This window comes from Lipomyces arxii (genome assembly GCF_038497795.1).
Source record: "Lipomyces arxii strain Phaff 12-163 unplaced genomic scaffold V1512scaffold_4, whole genome shotgun sequence".
NCBI lineage: Eukaryota > Fungi > Ascomycota > Lipomycetes > Lipomycetales > Lipomycetaceae > Lipomyces > Lipomyces arxii.
In genome coordinates this window covers 353,448-367,764 of record NW_027117703.1, presented here as the reverse complement: position 1 = coordinate 367,764, position 14,317 = coordinate 353,448, and the positions used below count along the sequence as shown (strand labels likewise).

General features: G+C 41.1%; 8 protein-coding genes across 8 annotated transcripts; 4 read left to right on the top strand and 4 right to left on the bottom strand.

Moving 5' to 3' along the window:
- Window positions 1–832: 832 nt before the first annotated feature.
- V1512DRAFT_121085 (polynucleotide kinase 3 phosphatase-domain-containing protein) lies at window positions 833–2,635 on the top strand. Its single transcript, XM_066912928.1, has 2 exons — window positions 833–2,462; window positions 2,516–2,635. The coding sequence occupies exon 1, from the start codon at window positions 1,196–1,198 to the stop codon at window positions 2,144–2,146; it is 951 nt and encodes a 316-aa protein (XP_066772572.1). The 5' UTR covers window positions 833–1,195; the 3' UTR covers window positions 2,147–2,462; window positions 2,516–2,635.
- Window positions 2,636–3,660: 1,025 nt separating this feature from the next.
- On the bottom strand, window positions 3,661–4,863 carry V1512DRAFT_204675 (uncharacterized protein; the record flags this gene model as incomplete). Its single annotated transcript, XM_066913334.1, has 1 exon — window positions 3,661–4,863. One exon carries the CDS (start codon window positions 4,861–4,863, stop codon window positions 3,661–3,663), a length of 1,203 nt encoding a protein of 400 aa, XP_066772571.1.
- A 2,562-nt stretch (window positions 4,864–7,425) lies between these two features.
- On the top strand, window positions 7,426–8,241 carry V1512DRAFT_205425 (uncharacterized protein; the record flags this gene model as incomplete). The annotated part of the gene is made up of 1 exon (XM_066913358.1): window positions 7,426–8,241. The coding sequence occupies one exon, from the start codon at window positions 7,426–7,428 to the stop codon at window positions 8,239–8,241; it is 816 nt and encodes a 271-aa protein (XP_066772570.1).
- Window positions 8,238–9,449, bottom strand: V1512DRAFT_260205 (uncharacterized protein). The gene is made up of 2 exons (XM_066915799.1): window positions 8,975–9,449; window positions 8,238–8,921 (listed from the first exon to the last, which is right to left on the bottom strand). The coding sequence occupies exons 1-2, from the start codon at window positions 9,204–9,206 to the stop codon at window positions 8,290–8,292; spliced, it is 864 nt and encodes a 287-aa protein (XP_066772569.1). The 5' UTR covers window positions 9,207–9,449; the 3' UTR covers window positions 8,238–8,289.
- A 694-nt stretch (window positions 9,450–10,143) lies between these two features.
- Window positions 10,144–10,925, top strand: V1512DRAFT_246594 (thioredoxin-like protein; the record flags this gene model as incomplete). The annotated part of the gene is made up of 7 exons (XM_066914439.1): window positions 10,144–10,256; window positions 10,303–10,318; window positions 10,368–10,449; window positions 10,498–10,562; window positions 10,613–10,686; window positions 10,736–10,836; window positions 10,885–10,925. 7 exons carry the CDS (start codon window positions 10,144–10,146, stop codon window positions 10,923–10,925), a joined length of 492 nt encoding a protein of 163 aa, XP_066772568.1.
- V1512DRAFT_260201 (uncharacterized protein) lies at window positions 10,836–11,971 on the bottom strand. The gene has a single exon (XM_066915798.1). It carries the CDS (start codon window positions 11,939–11,941, stop codon window positions 11,009–11,011), a length of 933 nt encoding a protein of 310 aa, XP_066772567.1. The 5' UTR covers window positions 11,942–11,971; the 3' UTR covers window positions 10,836–11,008.
- A 211-nt stretch (window positions 11,972–12,182) lies between these two features.
- V1512DRAFT_270328 (histone acetyltransferase subunit NuA4-domain-containing protein) lies at window positions 12,183–12,614 on the top strand (the record flags this gene model as incomplete). The annotated part of the gene is made up of 2 exons (XM_066917598.1): window positions 12,183–12,314; window positions 12,372–12,614. 2 exons carry the CDS (start codon window positions 12,183–12,185, stop codon window positions 12,612–12,614), a joined length of 375 nt encoding a protein of 124 aa, XP_066772566.1.
- A 337-nt stretch (window positions 12,615–12,951) lies between these two features.
- V1512DRAFT_260196 (superoxide dismutase) lies at window positions 12,952–14,073 on the bottom strand. The gene is made up of 5 exons (XM_066915797.1): window positions 13,949–14,073; window positions 13,819–13,891; window positions 13,710–13,766; window positions 13,581–13,658; window positions 12,952–13,529 (listed from the first exon to the last, which is right to left on the bottom strand). The coding sequence occupies exons 1-5, from the start codon at window positions 13,964–13,966 to the stop codon at window positions 13,060–13,062; spliced, it is 696 nt and encodes a 231-aa protein (XP_066772565.1). The 5' UTR covers window positions 13,967–14,073; the 3' UTR covers window positions 12,952–13,059.
- Between the last annotated feature and the right edge of the window lie 244 nt (window positions 14,074–14,317).

Below are 14,317 nucleotides of genomic sequence, written 5' to 3'. Positions count from 1 at the left end.
CTGGCAAGCGGAGCCCTATGAGTATTCCGCCTAATACGTCCTTCGCAATACTGCCTTGAATATTTAATGACTGATCTGGCACCAGACTGCCTGATTTATCACCTGCTGCTAATAGCTGTTATAAGTAGTTAGACGCATGGCACCACTACTGCTAATTTCCTTTGCCGTCTGTGTTTCCAAATTTCTTCTGTCTATGAGCATGATATGCTACCTGAATGATGTTAATGGTACGTCTTACAACGTCTATTCTCTTAGCTCTTCTATAGTGCAAGTGTCAATTGCGTTACGGTTTTTTCGTAGTGACTTCTCAAATGCCTACTATTTCTCAAGTAGCCAGCCCCCTCTCACTCTCTCATGGGAGGAACACGAGAACATTAGTACTTGTAATTTTATCATTTATATGAGCTTCAAAACGATCTGTTAGTAATTAACCAAAATACACAGAGCTAGCATCAACTTAGAAGGCTAATTCTTGTCTATCGTATCTTTTCTGGCACTTCTTGCGCTGTGACAAAGTTTAGCGCGGGATTGCAAACACGCCTTTGCACTTGTCGTGTAACCAACGCCATAATATAATATTATCGATTTTATATCATAAATTGAACTATTCTGGGACAAAATGCAGATGATTTTTTTATTTACGCAGCACCAAATTCAAGATTTGTGTTATTTTGAGGATTAGGTCATGTTTTGGCAAATGGTCTTGCACCACGCGTCCAACCCAGACATGAAATTGTTAAGGTTTGAGGTTTGTTTGTTCTTGTACTTAGTAAGCTAAGGGTCTAGTGTCGACTTCGTTTAATAGATATCATAATACAGGGTCTCGTGGCTCCGGCTCGTTAGCGACTGTCTTGATTCCAAACTTACCTGTTAACTTGCCATAGGCCTACTCAGCACTGCGATGGGAAACCACGCTGAAATAGTAGGTGCTGTAATAATATTTTTTGAAAATTTTTGTTGTCGTGTTTATGGACACACTTTTTGCGCTTTAGCGGCATAATTGGTGTGCTATACATTCCGCTATGAGAGTTTACTTTTGTTAAGTTTTGAGCAGTCAGTAAAGTGTGCGGCTCAATGAAGGAGCAAACATCCCGACACCCCTGAATGAGTAGACAGACCTTTATACAGCATAATTTTACAACACTCTGCTTCGAGCGCAACTAAAATTTTCTGTGTCAAAATTAGCATAGAATATATGCGTACAGCTAAACGTGCTCTGTCTTATAAGCACAAGTCGCAGTCTGGTTTGAGAAGTTTCATAACTTCTACTACAAATTCTACAAGTGAAATAGTTATCAGTAAAGAATCAGATGATGCAGAGGTAGCTGAATTTGACGCGACAACCTCATTAAGTCGAGATGAAAAAGGAGACGTGATATCTGAAGAAACTACAATTAATAAAAGGCTAGACCCCGCAACAGGGGGTAACAGCGCCGGATATATTAACTGGGCTGAGCATGCTGAATCAGTTTTGTTTGGGACATACATGTATTCCAAGCCCTTATTGTCTTTTATGATATCATCTGAGGATTCACAGCACCGTCACATGGTTTCGGTCGCGGTTGCAGGGTTTGATTTAGATGGAACACTGATCACGACAAAAACGGGACGGCCATTTGCAACCAGCGAGAAGGACTGGAAGTTCAAGTTTGGGCAAACGCGGACTTTGGCTAAGTTGAAGTCATGGGTAGAGCAAGAACACGAAGCCAAAGAAAAGATTTTGGTTATATTTTCAAATCAGAATGGGATTGCGCTGGTGCCTAAAACTGCAAAGTCAAGGAAGACAAAAGTGGATGAGACCAGAACGAGGTTATGGCAATTCAAAACCAAGATGATGGCAATGGCAAAACCATTAGGTATACCTTGCTATATTGTTGCAGCTACCAAGAAGGACGATTTTCGAAAGCCAGACATCAGGATGTGGCAGCTTGTGAAGAAAGCACATGAAGAGCATTTACAGCATCAACTTTCTCAATCAAACCAAGATTCGGAACATCCCGGAAGAGTCGTGATAAATCTGGCAAAGGACGAATCTTTTTTTGTCGGTGACGCTGCTGGTCGCAAAGGAGATCATTCTAATGTCGATCGCGAATTTGCAAACAAGCTCGAGGTAAAGTTTTATACCCCAGAGCAGTACTTTGCATAACCGAAAGGTACTCAACTCTTGGAAGGACTTGGCAGCATATGACTGTAGACGAGCTTACGACTGTTATGTCATGAGATCAAACTACGCCACTATGCCAGTGCCTGAGGACAGGGTACAAGACTGGAGTATGCCGTCATTCCGTTTTATGTCACTATTTTGGAAATTGAGCAGAGCTACTTTTACTCAACTGAAGCATTTCTGGTCTACAAAGTTCAGGACCCAGGAATTTTGATCGTTAAAGTTTTACAAAATAAAATACCGAGTTTAACCGAAAACATCAAAACCGGAGCTAAATGTCGTTGCAGTCAAGTTAAAGGTAAGAAAATTATACTAGTATTTCGTGGCTTGATGTTTAACTATGCATAACAGGTCGTGGCGTATATAGTGTCTCAGGCTGGTATTTGGCTAAGTCAAATGACCATCTGCAATGAAATACGGATTGCAAATGGTGCCAGAGCTTTAGGTATGTTATAGGACGTGAATGGTACTCTACAGTAGTCGGTCTGTAGCTGGTCTGTAGCTGTGGGCCGGTTGTCTAATACGTCATAAACGTCTTAATAGTTGGTGTAAGTTTAGTTTTTCCTATAAACTCTTCGCACGCTGCCAGTTAATAAGTATGACATAAGGTTAGTAATTAAGGATTCAGATGAGATCAAATTTATAGAAAATACAGCATTATTAAATGGTAATTTGCCTTTGCCAGTGTCAATAATAGTTGACACTGCAACCTTGCCCTTTCTTTTACGCGGGAAACTCCGTCAAATATGTTGATCGACATCGGCGATGGAATGGCGCGGCTGTGTGAACAGGTACCGAGAATCTTAACGGATATTAAACTGAATCACACACTGGATACTTGCACAGGGAGTACTGTAGGCATATATGCTTGCTGCCTTTAAAAGGCTTGAATACCGAGTAGACGCTACTACTTTTATTACATCTGAAGAACATTTTTTACGCTAGAACGATATTGCTTTTTTCGCCAATGACAGCTCAGGTACCCGTAAATTCCAATATCTGGGGTAAAGTTTGGAAAGTTCAATTTGCGGCCGGATCTAGTCCCAACTACGGAAATTTGAACTTCATGTCATCACACTCGTTATTTGTCTTAGACATAGTGGTCCGAGTCTGCTTTACGAGACATTTTGAGCCAAAAAAATATTTAACAAAACCATCTTGCATGCTTACTTGGCAGTCAAAGTGCAAGTTTACTTGCATGCATGACATATGACATACATATGACATACATATATACTAACACACAAGTACGCAACCTGACGTCAAAAGGCCTGCCAAGGTACGACAACTCTATGTATACACTAGTACACTATGTTAGACCATACTCGGTTGCATAGAGAATGTACGCTCGGTAGAAGCAAAGTAGAAATACAGTGGAGTCTCAAGGACTTGGATGATGATTTCCCAACTATTTTGTAGACCCGCGGTCATACTAGATTACTAACACATAAAATCAAACCCATGAAAAAAACAAAAACCAACCCAGAAAGACCCTTTTAAGCAAACCGAATAATACAAGCAAAGGGATAAACAAATCTAGTGTCTCGATAAGAGTACATCAACATCAAGTTCTTTCCTTGGGGATACGCAGTGTTAAAATAAAACGGAGAAACAATTCCGCCGTAGTTGATTCCGCCTGGTCCTTGCACTGTGGAGTAAATAATTTTGTTGTTTCCAAGCCAAGGTCCTAATGGCGACGCAGAATATAAGACTCGAATCTTGTTGTCAGCCCAATTAGACATGAACACCAACAGATAAGCATTGTGATATTCAGAGTAAAACATCGCACCGGAGTAGAACCCAATTGTGCCTGGAATGACTGCAGCACTTCGCCGACGAGCAGTAACTACTGGTGGTGTTGTTGACCAGGTCTTAGCACCAGCATCGTAGTACTGATAGTTTGATTTGTATCGGAAGCCATTGACAGACACGCGTGCAACGTGAATATCCATGCGATCCGAGTAAGTGTAATCCAGTGCATAAAGATAGATATAGCCATTGACAACCAAGCTAGAAAATGTTCCGTACAGGTACGTGTTCATGTCAAAAAACAAATGTGTATCACGACTGACGATAATACTGTTTGAGTACGTTCCATATGAATACATTGCAAGAGTATTGCCAACCAAAGAACGCGACGTGCTGGATGAGAACTTCATGACTTGCCAGTACTGAGCAGCAACGGTGTCCGAAATAGGAATGCAGTTGGAGTAAGCCCACAATGCCCATCTCTGGTTATAGTTCGCATTGTTATCAGCCAATTCAGATGGCAAGAATGGAACGAACTCGCTTACTGAGCTTTCCGTAGCTGTGAAATCTTTGAGCACTGTAGGTTGGTTGTAGTTTACAACCAGCGCAGCAGAATTCGACGCAAACCTCGACACAGTGGTACTACCCTTCTGGTACGCACTGGTATCGCAATAGACCCAGAATGTGCGATTGTGCAGCGAGCAAGTACCACCACCATCTCGATAAATTGACCAATAGTTGGAACTGTCAAGCATTTGACCATAGCGAGCGCCCGACATTGTGAAGTCAGTATGCACCGCAGTTCCGAGATTGTCGACCGCTGATACGGGGTTGCGAAATGGAAGAGCATAATCAGTACCGACCCTTAAAAAGGTTGTTGATGCTTGAGCATGCACGATAGCTGCGAGAGCTAAAGCAAAAAAAATTGAGAATAAGCGTACACTCGTCATTGTAAAATGCGTAGGATAGTGCTTTCAAGTCCCACGACTGAAGAGACTATGGAGAATGAGCATAAAGGGCTTTATATATCCTTGATTAAGCAAACAGGACTATCAATCAGCGCAGAGTCGCAGTCAGGTACCGACCGTTGTCGCCGACAAACGCTATAGAGACTATAGAGACTATAGTCTCTATAAGGTTGCTTAATCATCTAACAGAAACAATTCCAAATGCACTAGTGGGGCTGGAGGTACGTATAGGTACCAACAGAGGTGGTATATGCTTGTGGTACCGGATTGACGTTGACATTGAACTAAACCGAATCAAGGAGCATGCAAATAAGACACGACACCCAGGAAATTAGTAAAAACCGTAAGGTTTTCGTTAACGACATGCATTTTTCTTTTTTTTTTTTTGTATAAAATTCAATTACAGATTTGGTCGTAACATTGCGTGGAACAGCTGAAAGTAGCGGAAAGATTAAATCAAGAGACGCGTAGAGACCGCTAACAAATAAGGTTTGGGAGCGACCGTTTGTGCTCGCAATTAAACTTTGACCAGTACGTGCTTTACAAAGCCTAGCTGATAGGTAGGTGTAAAACAACATGTACCTGATCGAAATCGAAAAATGCATCCTAATTGATGGATCTATGGAATGAACTATTTCATTACGTACTTTGTTTCTATAGCAAGTCTAATAGAGGGACTTTCTCTAAGATTCACAAGTCACTACTCTAAGCTGACATCCGTTAAAATCAGGAGGAGTCTTACTGTACAAATTATTAGTAACGTCGATCACGAAAACGACATTATTTCCGACCGTTTTATTGACGATGTCATCAACGCGTTTCACTGCTCAAACAAAAAGTAATTTTCAATGAGTGGTGGTATCCGGATCGAAATGCGCGGGTACCTGATGAGGGCCAGGCAGCAAAGACGAAAACAGTTAACAGCCAGTCTCCGGTGTAGGAAGCACAGATCCGCATATGCTGATGCCAGTAAAATAAGCCTTTAATTACTATACTTCACTTATTAAAGGGTCCGTGTTCTGCAGCTATGGAATTAATATTGGATGTGTAGGTGTTTCTGACGCGAAAGGAAACTGTTCCAGCCATCCCATCAAAAACTCAATAAAAATCATTTCGCCGCTCCTGTGTAATCGTTACCATGATACCAATCCCACTATACGTCACCCTTTACACGTTATTCTGGAAATAAATGTACAAGATGAAAATAATAAGATTACGCGACTTTTTAAAATTCAAATTCCATTCCAATGTGATTACACCTAGCGTCATTAATAGTTGTTCGTTTGTATCGATTGCTTTTACAGAAATATCCACAATCAATTTTCCGTAGTTCCAATAGTGCGATGTATCATAGAAATTGTTTGTAATAATAAAACGCGACACGTTTCTCGACGCGTTAAACTACAGAGGCTAAACTGTTACAAGCCCCAAAGGTACATTAGTTTTTAGCAGACTAACGATGAGCATAAATAATTTATAACATTTACCGTTTTTCTGTTTAATCTTAAATATTAATCAGTGAATCAATCAGTCCTTTGTTTGCTTATTAATTACCGTGAACTATGCGTCTACAGCTAACAAAACGAGCATCATTTCTAGCATAAATATCTTTCACGTGTCGTTAGCTAGCTAAAAGTTTGGTACCTGAATATGCACACTAAAGCAATAGAAATATGTAAACTTGTTTAGATCCAGTCAGGGGCAGCGCTACTTCCAGCAGATATTTATCGTGCGTGCAACGACCATTAACATACCGATACCAAATTTTAGTATAGTACCTGAAACGCTTTACAAAGTTTAAAGCTATTAAATTGACCATCTCTTCCATTTTTATTTAAAGCGCCGAGCTTGATTGACTTTTTTTTTTTTTTTTTTTCTTTTCTCGAGATTGTGGTGATTTTGACATATTTCAATTTTACATTCTCTATGTTTATGTTTTACTACGATTGCGCCGGTGCCGATAGTACCATAAGAACAAGCTACACGAGCCGCATGTTAATAATGTCTGGTGAAGAACCGGTTCACCAAAAAATTATTAAACATATGGCAAACACTTGCAGTAGAATGAGTAAATGACTTATTTTTTTTTTGCGTTTCACTAATGAGATGTTTCAGCAAGTTTTTAACTTAAATAACCACCGCTTGAATATTGCTAAAACTGCTTTCTTTTTTATCCCTGCACAAGCCCAGCTTTGACAGGTAGAAACGCGTTCGTAACAAAGAGCCTGTCTCGGTCAATTTCACTACTATCTTACCCGGACTAATCCATGTCTATAGACTGTCAACAGACACACAACAATAAATAACTTATATCAGATGCGGCATATTCATTAGCACTATGTCTAAATTGGTTACTCTGTCAGAAATGGTCGGATTTAGTATATTATTAGTGGTTCCAAGAATTAGTTACTACTACAAAATTGTAAACAGATCACCCCTATGAAGTTACCCGGATTGCAATTTAGTAGGGCGAACAGTATGTTGAACTTGGAATCACAAGCAAAATAGAAACAATATGATATATATCCCAGTTTCACAAGCTTAATGTCAGAACTTCCAAAGTTACCCGAAGCAATTTCACATGCTTTAGATTTAAAATTGATCTCTCAAGGGGCAGAGGCTCAAATTTACTTCTCAAAGGAGCATCCCTACATACCATCATCGTTGCCAGACAGTACGCTCTCGACACAGACAACTGCATATATTCTCAAATACAGACCGCCAAAACCTTATCGACATGCGGTTTTGGACGCTCAATTGACTAAGCATCGGACACTATCTGAAGCACGAATACTGTATAAGTTGTTTCTTGCTGGTGTTAGTGTTCCATCTTTCATTGCAGTTGATCCGCGACAGGGTCTAATATGGATGGAAAATATTGATGGGTCCAGTTTAAAGCAATGGATATGGGATACAGAGAAGGAAATAGACAGTTCTGAACAGACAGAAGAGGCACAAGCTAAGCTAAGACTAGACATCATCAAGCCAGTCCTGCTAGCTGTTGGCAACGAAATCTCCAAAATACATTTCTTAGACACGGTGCACGGCGATTTAACTACATCCAATGTATTTTTACGGCTAAAGCCGGCCCTTTTGAACGTCGCACCTGTCATTATTGACTTTGGTCTGGCGCAGCAGTCATCGTTACCTGAAGACAAGGCAGTGGACTTGTACGTGCTTGAACGTGCGTTTTTAAGTACCCATCCACTTCACAGCGATGGATATGTTGACTGGGTCTTGGAGGGATATGCTACTGGCTTTGGTCGGGGCAAAAAGACTGCAGCGCTGAAAGTTAAAGAGATTATGAAAAAACTGGATGCTGTCCGGTTACGCGGACGGAAGCGCAGCATGGTTGGTTGATTGTAGATAGAGGTCTATTTTGTATAATATCTAGATACTGTACCATCATTATATATTGTAATCAAGCTCCAATGCCCATCCTAAACCGCACACAATGCCTCGACTGGCAACAATTGCCGTGGTCTTTGTCAGCCATTCCCAGTTCCAACTTTGTTCTTCTGCGCTAAGTTGGTCACCTTTGATTGAAGCTACAAGCTCGTTCACTGCATCTTCAGGTAAAATGTTGATCGGGTCATTATGTGCCAGAAGTTTAATGTTGTTCTCCTTTGCAAGAGTCACTAGGCTAGGCGGAAGTACGCAACAGTCACGGATGTTGATTTGGTTGATAACCGGCAATGGCAAATTCTTCGCTTTGCAAAACGCCATCAAGGACTGGAGTCTTGCGGTTGAAAACTCTGAGACCCCGAGACTTTCAATTTTGTATTCTTCCATCATACTTGCAGCAACAGCCCAGATGTCTAAATTATCCTGCTTAACAGCAGAGTTGTCTAACAAGTCTTCGTCCTCTTCCTCGTCATTGTCTGCAAATGATATCTCCGGGAAAGACAAAACTAGATGCTTGATTGTGTTTTGATTTGGCATCGTCGCGACCAGCTTTGTAAGCGCACGTTCCAGGATTGAAGCACGAACAGAAACACTTCCTGATATTGAGGTTTGTATCGACGAAAAGAAAAGCTTTACTGAAGCATACAATTAGCTGTTGAGTAAGCAAATATATCTCTGTAGAACTTACCCGTGGTTTCTAATTTTCCTTTGACTTCTACATGCTTTGGTATGTCGTCGCAAAATAATGGCTCTTTTGGATTTGCCGGTATTTCGATATTTGTGTTTGGTCCAAAAAACGTTGTAGTGCTTTGTTCGTCTTGTCTCCATTGTTTGATTCTCTGCCGTAAATCGTGAACAGCATCTTGCATATGATTTTTTCTAGCGTGTGAAACGTTGCCGGTTGACAATATGATTGACATGATTAGTACGAAATATATTATTTTCTATTTAACAGAATTTGAAATAGTACAATATCCGGGCTTTATTCAAATTCTGTTGGAACTGTAGATATGTAATTTAGTATGATGAGACCTGGGAGCTTACTCACCATTTTGGATGTCGAGCCAAATTTAGTTTCAACAGGCATCTACAACTATTGCGTAAGGAACAAATCCATACTGTTTGAATGATGTAGAAAATTGATTAGATGTTAAACAATACATAGCTGAAATTTACTGTTATCTACGAGAAGGTCGATAGCATGTGATTATTATACGTTACTACGATTTAGAGGGCATAGCAGTCTTAGCGCAACATAATAATGTCAGGTGCAAGCTTTTCGCCAAGTTCATATTAACCCAAAACCCTAGCTCTATTCGGTTATTGCAAGCCTGCCTGCTGAACTAAAATACAAATGCACTATAACTATGTCAGCTTTTGGTCTGAAGTTGGCAGCAACCATGACAAGAATATTCTCTTGTATAGAGGCACAGTTCGGGCACATATGCCGAGCTGTTGGGTGTATAAGTTCAACAGACCTCGGAAGCTTCAAAGTGCGAAATAGCACAGACTATTTTGCCTGGTCCGAAGCTGTCTTCTTTAACGTAATGGCCAGAAATTTAATAACACTTTATTGAAAAAATAGAATATAAAATCTGATATTAGCTTATCCAACTTTGATAAGCTGAATCAAGTAAATTTAAGGTTTCAGGAGACTGGGGCAAAGTCAGACATGTCACACACACACACAATAGGTCACTGTGAAAGAAAGATGACGTGTGGCCCACCCGAGATTCGGTAAAGAGCAATGATTATACTTTGCCGAGGCCTCTTGAGTTCTCTCAAATTCTTCAAGATACAAATTCGTTTTCCTTCCTCTTACTTTGCCAATTGCTCATTCATCAAAACCGTTTAATAATGTCCGTTCCTGAAGATTTTTACGATCTTACGCCTTTAGATAAGGAAGGCAAGCCTTTTGATTTTCACCAGCTGAAAGGCAAAGTTGTCATGATTGTTAATGTCGCCTCCAAGTATGTAAATCGAGTGATAAGTCGTTACTTCAACTAATGAATTCAGGTGTGGATTTACTCCAGTTAGTTATTTTAGTTGGCAAATATAGTCATAGTATTAACGGGATTAAGCAATACAAGGGACTTGAAGATCTTAACAAGAAATATCAGGACAAGGGCTTGCAAATTATTGGATTCCCTTGCAACCAGTTTGGTATGGGAAAAAAAGCTGTCTGTTAAGGCTTACGTTCACACGTTAAAGGTCGTCAAGAGCCTGGAACTGATGAAGAAATTGCTTCCTTCTGCACTCTTAACTACGGTGTCACTGTATGCATATCTTTTGTCATCATTATCTGAAATTCCTTAACGTTTGCCAGTTCCCGGTCTTAAAGAAAATTGATGTAAACGGCGACAACGCCGACCCTGTTTATCGATACCTTAAGAGCAAAAAGTAAGCTTTGTTTAGTTTATTACTAAAGTGTTGGGTGTTGATTTTCAAGGGCTGGTCTTTTGGGATTCAAAGGTATCAAGTGGAACTTTGAGAAGTTCTTGATTGACAAGAACGGAAATATTGAGCGATTTTCTTCCATGACCTCTCCAGGTAAGTTTTGATAATACTTATCATTAGACACGAGCTTACAAAATATAGAACAACTCGATGGCGAGATCTCTAAGCTTTGTTCTGCTTAAATTAGCAGCAAATATGGGTTTTATTGTATTAAGGCGAAGGTAATGCCTATGCACTGTATGATCGCTTCGAACTGGCAGCAGATTTAAAAGTCTAATTCATTTTCGTCAAAATCGTCCAAGTACGTTTCATCGACCCGGTCATCATAATATCCACCGTTCACATCTGCAGTTTGTGCAGCTGGCTCGGTTCGTGCAGCAACTGATATCGAAGCAAACGGTATTATCGTAGGTAATCCGAGATCCTGTCTAAGCCTGGCAATTAGTCTTTTCTCGTAGTCAACGTTCCACTCTGCAATTTCACCGCCATGCAATACAACGCTAGTTGGCTTTAACAGCAGCACGCCTCTTGTTACGCCAATGTTTGACATTGTAATTTTCGCACCCAACTGCATGCCTACCTCGACCGAACCGATAGGCTTAATCTCTATACTCCAAAAGCATCGTCCCAATGCATCCTGCAACAACAATTTAACCATGCCCTTGCCAATAAATTTCTCTCCGGGCGCAACCACAGGTCGTAAAGGTTCATCCACGTCAGGCACATCGCGAATGATTCGGCGCCCGCTAGCGTCCGTTTCTCGATCCGCGAGTCTTCGCAGTTGTTCGTACTTGCTGACACCAGTTTCAATAACGTCTGCAATTTGAAAAGTAAGCGGGCCATCGACTGTCGTCGCGTGAACACCCGCCAACCCGTCTGGTAAAAAATTAGAAGTTTGAACGCACATCAACAGTTCCTGCTCAGATGATGGATCATGCATTGGTGGCAAACATCGACATATATCGCTTTTTAAAAAATTCTGCTCAAGAGCCAAAAATGCAGCTTTGACTGTAGATTTTGCCGGCGTCAGCTGGATCGATAAAAGACTTGCAGTGATCCATGAAGGAGTCGGTCGCAATCCATACTTTTCGTGAAAAAAGGACTGTATTTGGGATATTTGAGAGTTAGTTAAAAGAGTATCGTAAGTATTATTGTTGGGAGGCGGTAGAGGATCCGTGTATGGCCGTTTATAAGCCATTTGCTCTTGCGACCCACGCGTCGCTCACTTGCGCGCGTTGCCGCTGTAATTTCAGCACCAAATGAAAAGGTATACAAACAAGCTTCACGTGATTGAGTGATACAAAACCCGTTTTTTACTTACACGCCCAATGACACTATACATTTATGCCGCGATTGCTCAAATAGCCGCGGAACGTATATATCTACAACACGTCTACTGACTGAAATCGACGCGCCTGATTTATTTGGAAGCACTTGTGATGCCGGATCCATCACAAATTGCGAGTGGAGAGCAGCCGCAGGTTGACAAGCAGGAGTTGGCACAGTATGAGAAGTTACGAAAGGAGTTACGGGATTTGTTGTCACGTAAGAAGGCCATTGACAAGAACTTGGTTAGCTTTATTTTGGCAAATTAGTGAAGACATTTTGAACTAACTTGGTCGTAATAGTCATATATAGAAGAGAACATATTCAAGTTCGAAGGCGCTTATTTGGAAGATACGCCGAATGGGAACATCATCAAGGGATTTGATAACTACTTGAAGGCTGGAAGTACTGGCTCGACACATGGGAATTCGAGCTCGATGAAAAAGAAAGCAACTTTTACGGATTATGACAGATTATTTTCGTTGAGTTCTGCGACTTATTTGAAGGTATGTCGAGTGATATATCTCGATACATTGCATTGTTAATGTGGCTTTTAGAGTGTACAGAAGGAGCTGTTTGAATCTCTGGACGATAATATGGGTGCATCATCAAATGCTACTACTGCTGCTGTAACTGCGTCTATTGCAAGTACGAATGCCGGAAATCTACGAGCAGGAAATGGACACAAACGTAAGAAAAGGCGGAAAGGCGATGGTAACTCAGATTCCGAATCCGAAGAAGATGGTCATGCTAGCTCGAGTCTGCCAAAACGTTTACGTCTGCAACTCAAGGATGAGGAGTAGTTGGCCGTTTTTGATTTGTAACTGAAGTGTAAAGATAGGGTTAGAGGGGCGTTTGGTTTGTGTCAGTTTCTAAGATGTCAATAGGATAATATAATTTAGTCAATTCATTATTCGTGCTGCTGAAACTAGCTAAAACCAAACTCCGGAAACTCAAGTATGCGTATTGCGTGCTGAGAAACAGCTAGCTTCATGCCATTCCTTTGGCGACAGCTTCCTTTCTCTCCTCCCAGACTGTCTTACCCGAGCAACTGCACACGGTCTTCTCATTTTCCCACACGCCTGCACTACGAGCAATTACACCGACAACGTCAGACAAGAACATTTGCTTGCAGTTCTTGTCGGCGCCTACGACCATCGATCGGCCAATCACCTCCCAAATGGGAAGTTCGTTCTTAACAATGAACGACTGTCCGCTGCCATTTTCGTCAACAGTCACAGATCCAATAGACTTGTACGATGATCCGGTGCTCAGCGGACCGCGAGAAATGTCTCCGGCCGTGCGTATGCTGGCGTAGTATGTAGTCTTGGGCTTCATGCCGGACAATGTGAGATCGACGAGTGTTGCGGTAGGCGATGCCTTTACCAGGCGGGCAAGACCTCGCACAGGTGCGGAGTTGAACGCAGGCTCATGAGTCTCGAGAATGCAAACCGCAGAACCTAGAATATCAGTCTTTGAAGCGATACGAGAAAAAAATTTCGTGCTCATACTGTTTGGTTCACCAGAACCGCGAACAATAGCGTCTCTCCCGGTCTCTTGAATTGCTTTAACAATGACCGATGGTGGAGCTATGCAGTCAGTGAATCATTGCCAATCTATTTTGATTTGTAGGTCCGTACCACTTCCCTGCACAGAAACCAGCTGCTTCTTTAAATCAATGCTAACATTTTCAATTCCTAAATTCACAGTAAGCCTATGTAAATAGCAAGCCAAGACACAGAGCTCTACCATCAACTTTGTTTAAAGCACCGTTGACGTCGGTAACACAGTCATCGCAGTGAAGCGGAACAGCAAACACAGTCTATCACAGTCGATGTTAGATTTATATACACAGAACAATCACACCGAGTTAGTATACACTTAAAGAAACCGTCATTAATCCTATTTTGTTTTTATTTTCCAATTGGAGAAATCGAGCACAGCGAAATCGAACGAACTACGTGGAAAGCACTCGAGAAAGCGATTTGAAATCCAAATTTAAGGTTCAGGAGAGTCATGTTAAAACTTTATTTCTAAATTACCAAAGATCTTCGAGAATTAAGGTTTTTACTATTCAGAGAAGGACAGGGTCAGAAAACCGAACACAATATGGGACTTTTCGCCAATTTATATGAGGACACTACTATCATGGATGCTGTGTTATGATTCTTTTTATTCGGTAAATATGAGTTCTTGAAAGTCGCGATGTAATAGTATCTTTGAATACGCGTCAATCCGAACCTAAAAG